Here is a 19,740-nt window from a genome sequence, read left to right as displayed (position 1 = left end):
GTCTCCACTTTCCAATATCTTATAATTATGCCACTTTCATATATTTTTTTTTCTTGAAAAGATCATTTTCGGGAGTATTCCATCTCCTACTAGAAGAGATGGTGTTATGTCTGTTTTCTTTCTTTTTTTGCGTCAAAATCTTTATGCATACATTGTTTTCCCCTTTCTTTATTTGTAGAAGAAAATGTAAGAAATCCAAAGGAACTGTTGAAAATGCCCAAATAATATTTGTATTCTGATTATTATTAGTACATGTAATGGTGGGGTTGGACTAGATTAGTTGGCAGACAACTATTTTTTGATCCCTTTCCCATTCATTTATGTAATTATTTATTCATGCTCTGTTTACCGACTTATATTATTTGTATCTAGGAATAAAGTCATATATTATATCTGTAAACCTGTAAACTTGCGTAGTGAGGCCCCATTTTCAGTTGAAGACTGTACAAAATATGCATACATAATACACATTATTATATATAGTATATGAAACAAAAAATGTAACCAAGTTGATGTTGTAGTAAAGGAACAAAGAAAAGTGACATTTATGTCTGCCTTTTAACTTTGAAAAGAATGTCAAGACAAAGGTACTATGGTATTAAATATTAATACCAGAAGTCTTTTACCCATAAAGCTTTGCAGGAATGCCCAAAATGACCAGGTACATGTCAAGTACAGTAGGACTTCTTTACAAGAGTTCAAAGTTGAAAAAGTTACTAAGATAGCATGTGTACTAATATAACAGCAGAAATAACCCTGACATTTTTTCTTGAGCAATGCATTATTATGCAAATTGTTTGACTGTACCATTATTTTAGTTGGGGGGGGGGGGGGGGGGGGGTTTACTGGGTGGATATACTTACTTTACAGTCTATCAGTGACTGTTCAGACTCACGTTGGTACATCAAGATAGTTGGTGGACCTACACCTGGCATCAGACTGCTAAGGTCATCACCTTGTTCTCTATGAATCAGCTCAGCCAAGTCAGACTAAGGGGAAAGAGACACACAGAAAATATTCAATAATTTATGAACAAGCAAAGTTATGTTACAATGATCGAGTATGACATTTACTGTTACATTATAACTTCAACGGATATAAAATAAACTGATAAAAGCATCCTCTCAACCTGTAGTTACTGCATCAGAAGTAGTATGCCAATGTGTCTACAAACTCTGATAATGTGATACAACCCACGAAAAAACACCGGTACATTTGCTTGATTGTGTTAAGCAGGAATGAGACAAAATGCATGCAAAGACATACAATGTAATTAGTGTCAATAACTTATCAAAGTATAAACACCACAGGAACTTGGATCCCTTATAACTCTGTCTACTGATAGAATACTATACGGTATAACAATCAAGTACAACTGTTAGTGTTACATTATAATTTCCACAGATGTAAACAAGCATCATGTGAACCTACATCAGAGGCACTCACTGTTGTTTTTGTACCAGTTCTATTGTTGTTGTTTTTACCTAATTTTGACTGCCTGAATTCTTTCCTCAGCTCACTTCATTCTAGCAAATGCACCGGTGTTTTACACAGGTTGTACTTCTATACTGTGTAAAACATCTTGTACAGTCAAAAAAAGAAAACAAAATATTAAGCTTACATCTGAGTCCGAGCTGAGTTCCAGGGGTGGAATGCCATCAGGTACTTTTGCCGTTTCTTCCATTGTTTCTGGAATTGTAACAGGTGTGCTGCTTTCTTTAGATTTGCCTGTTACACTTGATAATGTAGATTCACCCTCCGAGTCAGATAGCTGCTGGCTTGATGACAACGAAGTACGTTTTCTTCTTCGTCTTCTCTTGGGTAAACCACTGCCATCTGGAGGCCGGTTCTCACTCTTTTTTGTTGCAGTTTCTGATAAAATTAAAAGAATAAGTTTAATCATCAGACCCACGGTGATATAAATAATAAAATGGCATTATAATAATTCTTGATAAATATTATATTTACTGAAAGTAAAATGACATATCTTCAGAAAGCAACGTCTTACAGTCTTTTCTTTTTCTCTCTCTTTAAAATAGTAAGTCTTGTTCTCTTAATAAATCTTCTTCATTACTCTCTGACACACTGAATGAATTCATGCAGTGATTCTGAGCAGAAAAACTGAATTATAAAGGTAATAGTGATCTAGATAATCAGTGACAGCATGTTTGTCCCCCCCCCCTCCCTAGGATGTAATATAACAATGTCTCCTTTGTTTTACTTGTAAAAACACTGTTATTTAGTGTAGGTGGGGGAGGGGAGGGGGTTGTTTTTATTCATTTAACAAATAGTGCCATTCACAAGACTGCCTCTGCCCCTCATCATAAGCCACGCCCTCTTTTTTATAACACTGTCCAAGATGCACAGGGGTATTATTTTTCATTGCGTCAGCAGAAAAAACGTAAAGTGGCCTGTGAGAATGATCTCTGCCATGAGCTGGTGCATTGAAATCTCATTATTATTCATGACACCAAGAAAATTTGTCCACATAAAACCTAACTTCAAATAAATGAAGTTCAACTGTATTCAGTATTGTTGGTGCTCCTAGTTCAGTGTTCTCCACACTAAACAGAAAACATGGTGCTACCGGTAACACTGTCCTTGCGACATAGGCCACCATGCTTAGCAGGTTTCTTTGAAAGTATTTTACCACCCCTGAACTTTAGTAATCTTTGAATGACCAAATCATAACGATATCTTCACATGAAGAGAAATGGTTGATTCCAATGTCCATGTGTGTATGTGTTAAATATAAACATATCAGAGAATGTTTCGATATTGACGACAAGCATTATTAAATGCCACTCATTATGAAAATCATTCTACAAATTACAATGGTACTGATATGTATACCATTATGCAAATTACAATGTATTGATATGTAAATCATTATGCAAATTACAATGTGTTGATATGTAAATCATTATGCAAATCAGCCATCACTCTTACAGTTTGTCTTATATTTGTGACAAGTGATTGGTAGAGAGTACACAATGATGAATTTTTTAGTCTCCACCATTTAAAAATCTGAATCGTACCTTGTTTGTTTGGTTTAGCTGCTTCCATTTCTTCAATTCTACCGGCGACTCTAATACTATCTAACCAACTCCATTCAGTTTCTGTACCAATAGAAATCGCCATAGATTCTGATCCATCCAACTTTTGTATCACTTTAACTTCCTTTGTAGCAATGGTCTTAGAGAGTGGGTCCTTCTTTGAAGATGATCTGTCACAACAAATAGCGTACATTTTTAATGATGAACATGGCGTGGAAAAGACAAGACAAACATAGATGAGCTAGTTGCCATTTGTGGTAGACAATAAAAATTACCTTTAAGTTTGGGAGTCAGCCCTATTCCCATCCCTAACCTAATCCTGACTTCAGCCCTTTAATGACTTGGTTTCTGTAACTCTACATAATTACATGCTATATATAGGGTATCAGGCTTTAATGACTTGGTTTCTGTAACTCTACGTAATTACACCCTATATATAGGGTATCAGGCTTTAATGACTTGGTTTCTGTAACTCTATGTAATTACACCCTATATATAGGGTATCAGGCTTTAATGACTTGGTTTCTGTAACTCTACGTAATTACACCCTATATATAGGGTATCAGGCTTTAATGACTTGGTTTCTGTAACTCTACGTAATTACACCCTATATATAGGGTATCAGGCTTTAATGACTTGGTTTCTGTAACTCTATGTAATTACACCCTATATATAGGGTATCAGGCTTTAATGACTTGGTTGCTGCATGGAAGTATACTTCCATGGTTTCTGTAACTCTGTGTAATTACACCCTATATATAGGGTATAAGGCTTTAAAGTGTTAAGTGATTAGCTTCACAACAAATATTTGCATATTGTACAGTCAGTCCATTCTTCCACGTTTTTTGCCCAAAACTATTTTATTAGTATACACATAGGAGGCAAACAAATGGGAAAATGCTTATCAGTACTGCTGAAGTATTGTCACTTGCGTCAGATAAATATAAACTCAGCTTGTGACACTTGAATGAAACCTACACAAATGTTACATAGTATTTATACTATACTCTCTTACCTGTCTGTGGTTTCACTGAAGGATACTGTTTTCTTTGATGAACTACTATCAGTTGTTTTGCCGGATTTCCCCGATGCATTGGACAAATTGCTATTTTCTCGTTCATAATCATAGCCAACAGGTAGTTCTCTCTTGAACTGCATAATTTTTGGATGGGCTGGCAGGTAAATACAGAGAGGAAGGTATGCATATGACTAAATTATTGAAATATGAATGTTTGAATTAAAATTAATAATGTAGATGTTTTGATGGACATGGGCAAAATCAAGATTATTAGCAAATGAAACAGTATACTTTTACACTTGATATGGATGTTATAAACAATTGTGGTACATACAGAAAACACTTTACTTTGGTGTTATGGGCTGTACTTGATATGAATGCTATAAATGATTGTGGTACATACAGAAAACTCTTTACTTTGGTGTTATAGGTTGTAACTGTATACAAATATATTTGTACTCAAGCCATGTCTCATGCATGTACACAGGACAACATTCCGACATTGTTTTTATGCAAGAACAACAAAAAGGTGGAAATTAATATTTGGTATAGACCTGATATTTTTTACAATCTGTTTATGCCATTTTTAGGCCATAATTAGATATTATTCGCCAATATTTTTCTTCGTTCAGCCAAGGAAAACATGAGTGAACTAACTTGTATAGTGACTCATAGTGACACTGACAACCCTTAGGTCACAAGTACATGTGTATTTTCCAGTTGAATGAAGAAAAATATTGGAGAAGAACATAATTATACCACCACCAGTAATATCAAAGAAAAATTGAGGAAAGTAATGGCAATTTTTAACGTTTTGACTCATTTTTTGAACAAAGCAGAACCAATGACATAAACACGTTGTCATGACATAGAAAGGCCACAGTATATATTCCATATTTTGGGGGGTTATGCATGGTAAAAATCTCCTAATGTATTGTGCTGTTTATATATAATCATTTATTATCATCAAAGTTATACATGAATCTGGCATGTTTACATCATGATCTATGATTTTGATTCGTTTTCTCTCCAACTAGCTAGCAACAACAAATGAATAATTTAGCCACATCGGACATCCCAATGCCAGTTACAAGTGTGGTTGTTAGTAGGATCTTCAAATGGAAATTCCTGTTTTGGTAAACCATAGGATTGGTCCAAACAAAAACATTGAAATTTTACCATGTCATTTGTGCTGAATAGCAGACCTGTCAATCTGTTGACAAAGACTGAACTGTGTATGTCCTATAAAAAATTTCAGGTAAAATTTTCATGTTTTGTGTTTGGACCAAACGTTAAATTCGATACCAGTACTACTGTTTGTAGGATATTTACATAATATTTGCCATATATGAATTAATTTACCATGTCTCTCTTGTGCTCCTATGAGGAGGACATATGTTAATCTATCACTCCCAGTGTGCCTTCTAATGATAGCCAAATTTTGTTATTGTGAGTCTAAATGAGAAAAACTGGCATTGCTTGTGGAACACCACATAGTAAGAGATAGGGAAACAACAAATTTTGGTGTGTCACTAGAAATTGTGTGTGTCAGTGGCACCAAAATTGGTGTTCCCACATCTCTTACTACATGTATGTGGTGACTCACAACAAATGCCAGTTTTCACATTTTGACTCACAACAAAATTTGGCAATCATTAGAGGGCACACTGGTTTTAGGTATGTCTGACATACACAATCAGTGTGCCCACTAAGCCAATTTGACGGACCACTTACACAAACACTTTCTAGTGATGCACCAAAATTTGGTGTTCCCCTATCTTTTACTATGTGGTGACCAGTGTGCCCTCTAAGCCAGTTTGACACACCACTGACACACAAAATTTCTAGTGATACACCCAAATTTGGTGTGCCTGTATCTCTTACTATGTGGTGACTCACAAGAAATGTCAGTTTTTATCATTTTGACTCAAAACAACAAAATTTTGACTATCATTATAGGGCACACTGTACACAATACTAATTTTTAAACATCCAAAACTAACACTACGATGGTTTCCATATTGACTGTCTGTAATGTATTCAAAGTAATACAAATTCCAGAATCCTAGATCTTGGAACTCTAGGATCTATGACAAAACTTACTTGATGGTTTGACACTACTTGATTCATCTGTAAATGTGGAACTTCCAAAATCCAGCATATCTTCTGTTCTTATAGTACCATCTAATGTTTCTGTGTCTCCGGTTTGACCAATAGGAGGTAAAGGTTCATTTCCAGTTAATTTTTGGCTCCCGGGTCGTGAGCCATTAACACTGTCATTCTGTATCAATGATGACGCCATCGAAAGTAGATCTGCTGATGCTCTTCCGGTTTTGACGGGTGGTAGTTGTGGTGTGGACGACCGCGATCCTTTATCCTCCTCGACTTTTTTTAGTCGACCACTACCACTCCGTCCACTGCTATACCGTGTTGGGGACCATTCTTTATCACTGCGTTCAGCAGTCGCCTCTTCTAGAGCTTTCACATTTTCTATCGTTAAACTTGACGACGAGCGTTCAATTGGACGTGTTATTTCAGGAATTTCGCCAATATCATCAGCATCTCGTCGACTAAATTCAACGGACACAGAGTCAATCTGTTCATCTATTTCATCAACGTCTTCCTCGGGTGAAGTATACGGTTTGTCTTCCTCAACTTCACCAGGTTCCTCTCCTTCCTTCTCCGTTGTCTCGTCTGCATTGTTGTTGATTTCAATGTCATCGACTTCACTCATCTTGTCAATAAGTTAGAACTTTTTCCACGTTGAACAATTCGACAGACAAGCTCAATAGAGTCACCTAGTATTGAAATGAAAACAGATATTAACAGTACAATAAGTGAGAAGAACAAATGTAACAAAATATATTGTCTTGTTTTGTTTGGTATGGAAGTTTTTATGAGTGGTAACAGGACCTAGGTGAAAATCAGCTTTTGTTAATTCCTGACTACCCTATTTTTTAAATAAATTGAATTACTACAAGCTAAATTCCTAGAGTCTGATTTACATTTAATACAAAATAATATGAAACAAAGCTGAGGTAAGAACAAAAATACTAAAGAATAATATGTACACATTCTGAACATTTAAACTTCGAAGTGAAGTTGTCTTATTGAATTGCTGTATTGTATATATTTGTGTAGAGCTATCAATAATATTATTATTAGACATAATTACTTTCTACTGAGGGTATTAAAGTTGCTATAGTATTGATATTATCGCATTAGATACAGTAATTACAATGCATATTTCAATCTAGTCCTGCTTCCAGACAGTGCACGGGTCTAGATTACACTAGTCTAGTCTGAATGCCAACTGTGGTCGAAATCGTAACAATACTGTATAGGAACTACTAGATTACTGACATGACCCTCAACAATTGTCAGAATCGAGTCCCGAATGACTCCGTATGCAAGCAGGATTAGTGTCAATCCACTTATTGTTCGTTCAGTCGTTCAGAATGATGGCCATTTTGTATCCACGACTGCCTATTTGTGGAGCTGTTTAAAATAACGGTGTTTAAAATTTATTCACTAATTAGTACGAAATTTGACACACAATGTAAAATTATGCACCAAAGACAATGCACAATTCTGGGATCAAAGTGCAGCGTCAACATGATTGGGACAAAGAACAACTGCTTGGCCTTGGGGATGATGCATGATGGTGCATTGGTGGTTGTGCGATCGGTCGATATATTCAGATCGTCGCGTCGAGGGGTGTCAACTGAACCCGGAAGTACGATCGTAACCACTTCTGATTCAAAACGCTGAATCAAATGCACGTTTGTCTTTGGGGAATCATGGTTAGTTTAACACCTGAGCCCTAGGCAATTCCACTTACTGTGTACAATTTATTATGTTATGTCTACACCGAGATAAACTCTGGGAATGGCCTCTGGTTTACACCACCACCTGTTAGAGAAATGAAACTCTGACCAACGTATGTTTCCATTTTTGGTGACTTCTTGCAAACATAAACGTTCGTTGGATGCTAAAGGCCTTAGAGAAGGGGGGTAATAAACAAAATAAATGACATACCTGCGATATCTTGCCCAGATTCCTTCAATTTTCTTTCATTTTGTTTTGCTTTTCACGTTCAATTCAAATCACGATGACGTGAATTGCTAATCAGTGTTTGGCCGTGGTGATGGTGATTGTCATGTGACAGAGATAGCCATTCTCATTGGTCAAAAGATATTGAATCAGAATATTCTATTCGGTTTGCGGGTACGGGTAGTCCGGATCCACTAAACGCGTAAACGGCGAGCTATCATACGACTAGTACTAGTATACGACGGGCTATTGATATGAGCGCTGAGCGAGCTCTATCAACGCAAAAACACCATACATTCTTATGGACATATTCTGTAATGTTTTGTAACAATCATTACAGATGCAGGTCAAATTTAATTTACAATAAAGCAATAAATTTAGAGACAAGTTTGTAGTACAAGTGCTAGTTGTAGTGGGAAAAAGGTACCACTTTTTAAAATATTTATATCTCTTTTATTAATTCAATGATTGTTCAGTGACAAAGCCATTATTTAATTTGCTATGTTTATTTCGTTATTTGTGACCGGTGTAGTCTTTTGTTTCACGAGTGTTTACATGTGCAAATTTGTACTAGTAACATGTAGTAGCTGTACAGCCGTACATGTACTGAACGTGTTTCAATTTCCAGCTAGCTATAGAGGGCGGTATTTATATGAGAGCCTTTTACGATTCAAGTTTCACAGATACATATGATATATGATGATAAAATGACTTAAAACTGTTTTTAAAGCTGTCGACTGAAGAACAGCCCAGATCTGTAGTGGCAAGGAATTCCATAGACGAGGGGCACAGATTTAAAAAGTTCGATAACCATGATAATACATAGTACTGCCAATAGGCTGGTGTAAATTAATGTTACCATTGGACTGAGAACGAAGGGTACGACCAGTGGCGCGCCGGTTTTGTCAACAGTTGATGATGCAATTTCATTTATAACTGTAAAAGTAATACATAACATTTTGAATTCAATTTGATGCTAAACAGGAAGCCACTGTAAATCATGAAGAATTGGAGTAACATGAAAACAAATTTTCGACATTTGCGAAGCGTAGAATTGGGCCACGGGTGAGTTTCTAAATACCCATTTTCATCGGTTGATATTAGTGATTTTTTGTAGAAGGAGGTGGCAATTTTAGAGATTTTTCAACAGAATTAAATATATGCACCTGTTATGATTCTGCCAAAGATATAGATTACTCTGAATAGGAATAACAAAAGAAATTTGCATATTAAAAACTCTTCACACAAACTGACTACCATGACCAAGTTAGTGATACTTTGGTGTTGTTATTACCGACGGGTTTTGACGTGTTTAGAAAGGTCCGTCCCAACAATAACTTTTACACCTTATTCTGACTCCCCACGCCTCCGTACCCTTGCGTGCACCGGGATCTTGAATAGGTCCTGGGGGACAAATCTCACTAAAAACTCAAGATTTACTTTTGGTGGAAGTAAATATACACAGTTTTGCTTATGAGAGAGTTCTCAATTCAGCTCTCAATTTTACATACAGCCGAATACCAATGTTCTTTGTATATCAATTTGTCCTCGTTGGCCTATTGCCACGAACCTAGTCTAATCAGCCTGTTCCGAATCTGTCCAAAGTCTCCTAAAGTCTGTATGACCAAAATAGAACCTAACATTCCGTGTATATGTACATTCCACATTTTATTCAAATCCAAAGTCAGAATTCCTCCATTCCATAATACAAATATGGTTAATAAACAATCACTTTCATTTCCTATTTAGGAAAATGTTTATAAAATACAGTTAATTAGATTCAGAAAACAACAAATGTGACACTCGTGACCTCTGACCCGACTTATCGTGCTGTCTCATTAATCAATTGACTGACCTCAACACGTGACTTGTTTTTACTGGATTCACGTTTGTTTAAAGTCCAAATCCAATAAATACGCGTGACAAAATTGAAAATCGTTTTATTCAGAGCACATGTTTAATTTGGTTGTTAATACATTTTTATACAACATATAGAACTTTATTTTTGATTGGAAAGCTTCCTCTTGTTACATATTGAAACGTCATTATTATGCTTAAAATGTTGAGAAATGTTGGTTACTTAAGAAGTTATCAAATAAGGAACCTCCAAGCATACCAATCATGAAGTGTTGTGGGTAAAATACTGTAATGTGTAATGTAACATTCTCAAAAATGAATTGACCTAGAGTGAATGAGTTGAATCTGAGAAATGTCACATTCTGCTGTGATAGAAAGGAAGACTCTTTCATTCATTTACTTTGAACTTGTTCTTGAGTTTTGGGATGGATTTTATGTGTTGTGGAGAAGGAAAACAGGACTTATTAATATTCCAAATGTAAGACAAATCATCCCAGGTGATGAACAACTCTCATTATTATTAAAGGTTTGTTATGCTTGTTGCTAAGCATTATATATATATATAACTCGGTGAGTATCAATCTGCTAAGACAGTGCTCTATACCGCAGTGGCAGAGCGCAACTATATATATATATATATTTCAAATTGTACAAGAAAAAACAGATTTGAAGGCATACAAAAAATACTTTCAGAATATGCTGAGTGTAGAGTTTCATATTCATATTGTAGTTAGAAAAGGTAAAATAAATGTACAGTTTTTGAAATAATTTCAAGCTCAATTATTGAAGAAAGGTTTCTCTAAAATTATGAAAAAGATATTTTTATCTTTGTACTAAGACCAATACATATGTTATTAAATACAAAACAAATATATATCTGATGGACGTTCAGGGAATGGCACTCCCATTATGCCTCCATGGTCTGACATAATTATAGTATTTGTACCTGAATTATACCCGAATTCTTTTTCTGTATATATATTAGTTTATCTATTGCAGCATCAATATTATAAGCCCACACTTGTTCATTACCCACGTCAATATAGGAAAACAACTTGGGAATATTCAAACAGCTGTATGTAACTTTCCTATAACACGGCCGATTTCAGTAGTCTTTACTACAACGCGTTCCCTTTTAGTGTAAATCACTAAATTACGAAATTGATCAAAAGCGTACAACCGAAATTTCAACCTCAGGCCCCCAATGGTCTGAGGTTCAACACAATAGCCCCAAATACAACATCTTGGTGAACGCTAGTGATCCACATCTTTAAGAATAAGCGTTGCATATATATTTGCTATGGTGGTCCGTGGCGGTGTTCAGTTTCGTCGTTGACATCATTTCCCCTGTATGTCACTCATTCTTGTCTTTGAGGGCGCACTGTCCTTCTTCTTGTCTTCACGCCGTTTATTTCTGACACAGAGAAAGACAACCAAAGCAATAATCGCACATACCAATCCGACAAGAAGCCCTCCGATAAATAATCCAGCAATCATGGTTGCCCCATTTGACCCTTTACCTTTGTCATTATTGGATTCTTCAGTTGCAGTTGGTGATGTAGTCGGCGCCACATTTACTGTTAAATGTCTGAGACCTATGTTTGTACCATTCTCATTATTAGCGACACATGCATAGATACCCTGGTGTTCCAGAGTTGGGGACACGATAAGAAGATCGTTGCTTGGCAAGACAGAGTACACGTGGGACATTTCATCGGACAATTCGCCGAGAGGTGTGATCCAATACACACTTGGATCAGGAGCTCCGGCAACACTACAGTCCAATTCGACAGAATCGCCCTCACCGGTAGAAATCGACTTAGTTGGTTCATAAAATGCAGGAGGGCTGCAGGTCATGTCTCTAGCCTGAACTTCAAGTAAACGGGTACCAGCGTACACACTGGGGGAGTGACATGTCGTCTCCCAATTCAAAACTCTGCTATCAAACTGGACATCAAAGTCCTCGACCCATTTTCTGAATGCCTGCAAATGACAGTCACATGCCAATGGGTTGTCAGTTAAGCGGATGTTACCGAACAAGCTGGATATCCCACTGAGGAACTCAAATGTATGTGGATGTAGAGTTGTCAAATGATTGTATTCCAGGTGAATGAAACAGTGATTAACATCTATACCTTCAAATGCGTCTTTATCTAACTCCTCGAGATTCATTTTTTGTAAATCAAGTACGAGGTTGTTGAAGGTTACGTCAGAGAATCCGTAAAAGGCTCGTGGTCCAATGACTCGTATGGGATTTCCAGAGAGATATATTTCAACGTCACGGCCGAAGAAAGATGAAATATTTGGGGAGTTCAATAGCGGGGGTGTAGTGAAGCGATTATTGCGAAGATCTAAATTAGAGACATTTTTAACAGTATTAAAGAAATCGTTGGGCAATGCTTCCAAACCCATATGGCTTAGACACAGGCTTTCCAAATGATTTAGTCCAACGAAAACACCATTAGGGAGCGATGTTACATTGTTAAAACATAGTCTCAGCATCCTGAGATTTATGAGATATGGCTGGACGAAAGAGGGCGTACTGGTCAGTAAGTTACCTGCCAAATCCAATTCACTCAATTCAGTCAAACCACTAAACATGTCCATTCGTATTTCAGTAATTTTATTGTTGGATAGGGACAGTTTTTCCAGATTGCTCAACCCTTGAAAGGCGTCGTCAGCAATACTAGTTATATCGTTTGAGTAGAGATATAGTTCTTGCAAAGACGACAAACCGTTGAAGACGTTAGCTTGTAATTCCTCAATCTCATTTTGATCCAGATTTAGGATTGATACATTTGTTAACCCTAAAAAGGCATTCTCTGAAATGGACTTTATCTGATTAGAGCTCAGAATGAGACGTTTTGTTGAAGACAGACCGTTAAAAATGTTTGATGGCAAAACTGTAAGTCTATTTGCCAATAGGCTGAGCTTTTCGAGATTATTCAGTCCATTGAAGGCCCCAGTTGAAATCGTAGTCAATGAGCCAAATTCAAGCTCAAGTCTGGTCAATGATGACAAATCGCTGAATATGTCCACCTGCAATACCCTGATGTCATTCCCGCTTAAATAGAGTTCTTCTAGTTTGCCTAATCCTCTGAACGCACCATCTGATAAAGTTTCTATGTCATTTCCACTGAGTTTAAGGTACCACAAATCAGGCAGTGCTTCAAATGCGCCATCTTGAATTGATGTCAAAGCATTGTCGTCAAGACGAAGGTGGATAGTATCACTGGAAATATTGGATGGTATTTCTGTCAAAAATCTGAAGCTGCAATCTGTTTGAAGGCTGCCATAACATTGACAGACCGATGGACATTGCAAAGCTTCTACATGGATATCACCGAAGATTAATAGCGCCACCAACGATATAATGATTGCCATTGTATACCTTTATAGATATCTTTCTGCAATTGATGGAAAATAGGTTAGTACACTATTAATACATGTTACCATACAGTCACCCCCTGGGAGGGGGGACAACTCCCATAGATCGCAATACGGGGAGGATCCTTGTGAAAGGGGCCGGTTTGTTATGCTGGTTGGTATCAGCAAGGGTATACTTTTCAAAGGGTCAGGTGAATCAAAACAGGCGTTAAATGAACAGAGACTATGCAGTCAACCTGGAAACATTTTAATCTTAGTGCAAGGAAAACGTTTAAAACGTCATCAAGTCAACCAAGAACCAGTCACAAGAACTAATCAACAGATAGCTGATGATGGTGGTATCATCCGATTGCCTCCATCGACACATAATAATATAGTGTCAGTGGACTGAGATGGTCAGAGCGATCAAGAACAGTTCGATTGTACTTAACTAATTAAAATGCAACTTGATATCAGTAAGGGTATATTTTTTGGCATACAATTGGTATCACAACACATTGGGTTTCAATGTTTGTGAGGAGCCTTCGCGTAATGTTACCCATGGAGTTACCCCCGGAGAGTCACCCAGTTACATGTGTGACCACATACACATATACGGGTGTCCCTAAAATGAATGTCAACCCGAATAACACGGCAGAAAGCGAATGACAGCATTTCCAGTATGTAAACAGTGCAATAACACCTTTTTCTACATTCAGTTAGTTGAATGACACCCCTGTACTGTTAAACGAGTGGAATGACAGCCGCCACTCTATAGCATAAGTGGAATGACAGCTTTTTAAATGCTTTGAAACTAGAATGACAGCATTTCCAGTATGTAAACCGTGGAATGACACCCTTTTCTACATTCATTTAGTTGAATGACACTCCCTGCACTGTTAAACAAGTGGAATGACAGCCACCACTCTATAGCATAAGTGGAATGACAGCCTTTTAAATGCTTTGAAACTGGAATGACAGCATTTGCAGTATGTAAACGGTGGAGTGACATCCTTTTCTACATTCAGTTAGTTGAATATCACTCCCTGCACTGTTAAACAAGTCGAATGACAGCCGCCACTCTATAGCATAAGTGGAATGACAGATATGTCCCATTCTTTCAAAAGGCTGCAACACTGAGTTTAATACCATTGTGACAGTACAACGGTTGTTGGTGCATCTGATTGTTGGTTGAATGCATGAGTGACCTCTGGGGGGTGAAGTAGTCATTCCACAAGATTTACATGATATGTTCTGTAACTAGCGTGGTAGCTAGGTAATACATGTATAAACAGGGACAAGAACAAATATTTACATGTACCATGTTTCAGACAAGGCTATATGCCATTGTAGAAAAGGATTTTTTTCTTCCCTCACAGTGCAAAACACAATGACCCCCTATCCACAATTTTTCAAAACAGCATGACCCCCCCCCCCAACCAATTTCAAAAACAGGGTGGAACCCCCCCCCCCGGCCGAAGAAACTGGCCAGTCCCTTATCAACATTTTATTGTATTCTAATAGAAACATTCTGATACATATCTCGCGAACCAAGTGCCTGTGCTTCCGCTGCAGCTGTATTTTGATTCGTCTGGATGAACAGACTGTGGTTAGTCAAATGCCCTCAATCAGCACACATTCATGTGCTCCCTCCTGCTGTGTTCATGTAAACATGATTATGATGTTGCGTCCCCACGTCATTTAGTGTAATAGGACTGGCGATGGAGTCCTGGTTGGACATTGGACATAGTCAAAACAGCTATACCAAATGAATATTTAATGAGTGATGACCACAGCCCTTTGTTTATTACTAGCTCAGACCACTAAAAAGAGTTGCTAGTGACATGCTCTGTTTGAGCTTTGCTCACCATGGGGTTGAACCATAATTAACACCTTTCATCAGGGTCTTGACTACTGTGAGAGAAGGTATAAATCGTAACGATACTGCCGTTTTTGAGTGAAAACCCGTCTTGAATTAGTATAACTGTAACAACTGAAGACCTGTCAAGTTATATTTTGAAAATTTTATCGCTACTTTGAGAAGATTGTGTCAGGTACCATCGAGGCTTACTTGGACTTGGACCTTACTCCAGTTTAGCGGTAAGTTTAGTCATTCCGAGAATTCTTTCTGATTTTGTTTACAACACTTTTGGTCACGCAGATTTTGTTGTTGTGATGAGAAAAAAACATTCGGAGATCACTTCAACCATTTCGTTGTGTTTTCTTTGTGAAACTGAAAGGTAATCGAGCTTTCTTTCAAATTCACAGCTTCCTATGCATATCATTAAATAGCTGTTTTTTTAAAAAACACTTTCACCAACTTGCTTTGTAATAGAAGCTTGTAAATGAGCAGTTGTTTAGAATATGTAAACTACGATTTCATAGCAGCTTCTGCTGTAGAAATAATCAGGATGTGTAAGCAATGTTTGAAGATCAGTTATCGTGAAGGGGGCGTGGCATGTTTTTATGAGTGAGTGTTGAGTGGTTATGTCAATTTCTGACTTTTATGTCAGTTTTTTACTTGAGTAGTTCAAAATTTATTTATACATTAGTTTCTTTACTGATACTTGCATGGTTGTGATGATATTGTATATATAAATAAATTATCACATTTCGATTTCAGATTCTATTTTCAGTTGAAATCATATTACTGTAAAGGGGCGTGTCACTTTTGTGTACTTGATTTAAAATGTACTTCTAAACCTCCACTGTGTGCGGTCTAGGGAGCCTTTGTGACATTGCATGAACATTAATTCACTGTACAATATCTTACCCACAACTCTCTCTGATTGGTAAGCTTGGAGGTTCCTTATTTAATAACTTCTTCAATAATCCATACTTTAACATTTTAAGCATAGTAATTAAGTTTAATTAATATGTAGCAAAAGAATGCTTAGGAATCAAAAATAAAGTTCTAAATTTTGTATAAAAATGAACTAATAACTAAATTAAGCATGTGCTGTGAATAAAACACTTTTCACTGTCAAAGTGTCACTAACTTGGGTAGTCAGTGTGTATGATGAGTTTTAGTATGTAAATTTCTTTTGTCATACCTATTCAAATAAATCTATATCTTTGGCAAAGTCATAACAGGTGCATATATTTTCCTTAGTTTCTTTGCAAATATGTTGCATGTCTTTCAAGAAAATCTGCTGACAAATTCCTAAAATTGCTACTCCTTCTACAATAAATCATTCAACTGAACTGATGAAAATGGGTATTCAGAAACTCATGTGGCAATTCTACGCTTGCCAAATGGAAAAAATGTTTTTACAAAACCCTATACACTGGTGAGATTTGTCTGACTTCAAGGAGATGATGTCCAACACTACAAATCAGAGAGAGTTGTGGGTAAAATGTTGTACAGTGTGTGTGTGTGTTAGTATAGAACACATGGATACAATTGCACATTTGCTCATTCATTTGACATGTTTTTATTCATACAGGTTTCACCGTTGAAAAATCAAGTACAGTGTAACAGATATTTCAATCCTTTATTTAAACAAGTACATAATCATAATTATTCTAGTGAATACCCCAAAGTTCCAAACATTGCTTATTTTGCCAACTTAGTATTGGCAGCCCTTTTATATTGTTGTTGGTGGTTGTATAGTATTGTATTGTATTGTATTGTATTGTATTGTATTGTTATTATTATCAAGAGTGTATTTTGTCAAAGTATTTACAATGGATGACTCAGAAAGTATCAGTCTTGATCATTTCAACCAACAAAGTAGTTCAACAGGCCTTTCCAAGTATGGTGAAGTTAGCCAAAATCTACCGTGTTTTGCCATGTCATACCGCAGACTCGGAGTGAATTTTTTCGCAACTGAAGATTATCAAGACAACCCCAAGAAATCGTCTGAGCCAAGTCAGTGTTGACAGTTTAGTGCGTATACATGTAGCTGTGGACGGGCCAACAGTTGCTGAGTACAACTATGATCGTGCCGTAGAATTGTGGGCGAAGAGGAAACATCGTCGTTTGTACAACCACAAGTAATCAGGAAGTCATAAACAGTAAGACTCTATTTTTAGAACGATGTACTGACACGTGTTTTACAGTGAGTGGAACTCATTCCATATCTCGTTGCTAGGACACAATCTGAATTTGGCAACATTATTGTACCGTTATTATAACCATAGTATGATCAGTAGAACCCGACGAAGTTTGAATTGATACACTGTATGTATAATCTGAACGTGCAATTTGTCTTTGTAGATCTTATTTCCTTAAAAGTTTAAATTTTATATTGCAATTCAAATTAAAAAACAATGTGTGAATGTAAATTTGTAATGGAGTAATATAATACACAGACAGTTTTTTTCAGTAATCTTTATTCAGTTCTGATGTTGATTTCATAATGTATACCATCTTCACCCTGTAAGAAATAATTGCCTTTCAATATGTTTGTTATTGTACATGTAATGATTCTAATGTTTGTAATTGTGGTTTGAAAAAAATATACCAATATTAAATGTAATGAAACCAAATAAATAGCAGTACAGTGTTGTTTTGTGCTGTGAACAATGTACAATGTATATATGTTTTACTGTTTCAAGTGTTGTATGTATGTATGTATGTATGTATGTACATTTGTATGTATGTATGTATGTATGTATGTGTGTGTTTATGTATGTAAGAATCAATGAATTAATTACTATTCAATATTTAAATTATTTTAATTTATTCATGAATATTAATGAGCGACCAGGACTCATCCATCCATCAGCAGAACCCTGAAGTACTAGAGTTGAAGAAGTACCTTGGACAGAGAAGGATAAAAGCAGATGGTAGACAAGGTGAACTAGCTGTTTTGGCATACTGGGCTTGGAAACTCAAAGTCCCAGTTAACCCATCACAGCTAGAAACAAGAGGGAGTAGTAGGAAGAGGCTGCAAGAAATTCTTATAGATGAAGATGGTCAAGCTATTCCTAACCCAGAGGCCAAAGCTGCCAAAGTTGTAATTTACATATTGTGGAGTGCCAGGATGTGTTGTGTATGATTTATAATTTGCCAATGTTTCTCTTTCATATTTATATGATTCTATACAAAAGATTGTCTTAGGTCTTACAGAGCTTTGGATGCCTACCAATTTGTGACAAATGGATTTGTGAACAAAGTAGGAGTGGTTAAAGTGCCAAATTCTCCACACATACTACTGAAAACAAATGTGAGAAGATCTCAAGCCAATACTGATCCATATGCAGTGTGGGTTTGCATAAATAAGAAGAATGATTTGACTGTAAAAGGAGCTCGTTGTAAATGCATGGCAGGGTAAGTTTCCTTTCTATAAGCCATTCATTTCAATTGTGATAACGGGATGTCAAATATTATCAAAGAGCTTGACTTGGTCTGGTGAAATCAAAATATGATGGCTTAGTTGGACTTGCAGTATATTATGATTGGGTGTTCTCATCAATTTAACAGTGTATTTTTCCCTTTGGCAGATTCTTTTTTCTGCCAGATTGTACCAAAAGCCCATTTTTTATCATATTGTAAGCATGAAGCACCTATAACTAGGATTGAGACAAAGAATTGCCACCTTTTTGTATGATTCTGTATAGTATTGTATAAATCTGGAGAGAATTAAATTAGAAATCTATCATTGAAGTTGGATAGCCATTGAGTAGATTGGAAATCCAGTATTCAAGTCATTCCTCTCTCAGACAGACTCACTATTTCAACATAAGAAAGCTGGAACATTGTAATAATGTCATTTCAAAGGTATACACGCTGCAATGGAAATACACCTTGTAAAATTCGAACTCGTTTGATGCGTTCTATTGCATGCTCAACATGGATCCTCAATGATGATATCTGGCGAGCGTGTTCTACTTCTCTTCGACTCAGCCAAGTCTTTCCCCTAGTGAATGGTGGTATATTCAGCATACATCCTCTGATTGCAAGCAGATCAGCAATGTCAAATCGTCTGTCAGCCATAACCAGGTCACCATCACCATACTCCAGTTTGTCAAGAAATTCTGAATCTGAAAACAATACAGCTACTGTAAAACAACTGCATTGCCAATATACTAATATTAAAAATTTACCACACTAAAATAAATGCTTAGTTTGCATTGAATTCATTTGTTTGCACTTATATTACATTAGCCAGATATTAACAACTACAACGAACATACCTGAATGTTCAACAATGTATCTGTCTGATGTCCTTCCTCACCAAAGCTCTGATAATGCTGATATTCCACCAGTTGGACATATTCCAATGAGAAATGTCATGGTGTTGTGGTGCTTGTAGTTAGAGTAGGTCTGTTGGCGTGCCAGAACAGCCCCTGGTCTCTCTATATATATTTCAGTGCAATCTATCACAACTCATGTCTTGGGTTATTTTTTGCTCGGAACTGGGCTGGAAGGCAATATAGAATGGA

General features: G+C 36.6%; 1 protein-coding gene across 3 annotated transcripts in view; it reads right to left on the bottom strand.

Moving 5' to 3' along the window:
* The window catches only part of LOC144441971 (uncharacterized), a 28,450-nt gene extending 20,234 nt beyond the window's left edge, over positions 1-8,216 (bottom strand). For all 3 annotated transcript variants that reach the window (XM_078131237.1, XM_078131240.1, XM_078131239.1), the window contains exons 1-6: positions 8,113-8,216; positions 6,178-6,872; positions 4,072-4,228; positions 3,039-3,226; positions 1,622-1,872; positions 864-989 (exon numbers count right to left, since the gene is read on the bottom strand). In XM_078131237.1, the coding sequence (XP_077987363.1) occupies positions 864-989; positions 1,622-1,872; positions 3,039-3,226; positions 4,072-4,228; positions 6,178-6,808 (1,353 nt within the window). In that variant the 5' untranslated portion in view covers positions 6,809-6,872; positions 8,113-8,216. The remainder of the gene's footprint in view (positions 1-863; positions 990-1,621; positions 1,873-3,038; positions 3,227-4,071; positions 4,229-6,177; positions 6,873-8,112) is intronic.
* Positions 8,217-19,740: the final 11,524 nt, after the last annotated feature.

This window comes from Glandiceps talaboti, chromosome 11, assembly GCF_964340395.1.
Source record: "Glandiceps talaboti chromosome 11, keGlaTala1.1, whole genome shotgun sequence".
Lineage (NCBI taxonomy): Eukaryota > Metazoa > Hemichordata > Enteropneusta > Spengelidae > Glandiceps > Glandiceps talaboti.
The sequence above is the reverse complement of the archived record's forward strand: the minus strand, read 5'-3'. Positions and strand labels throughout refer to the sequence as shown.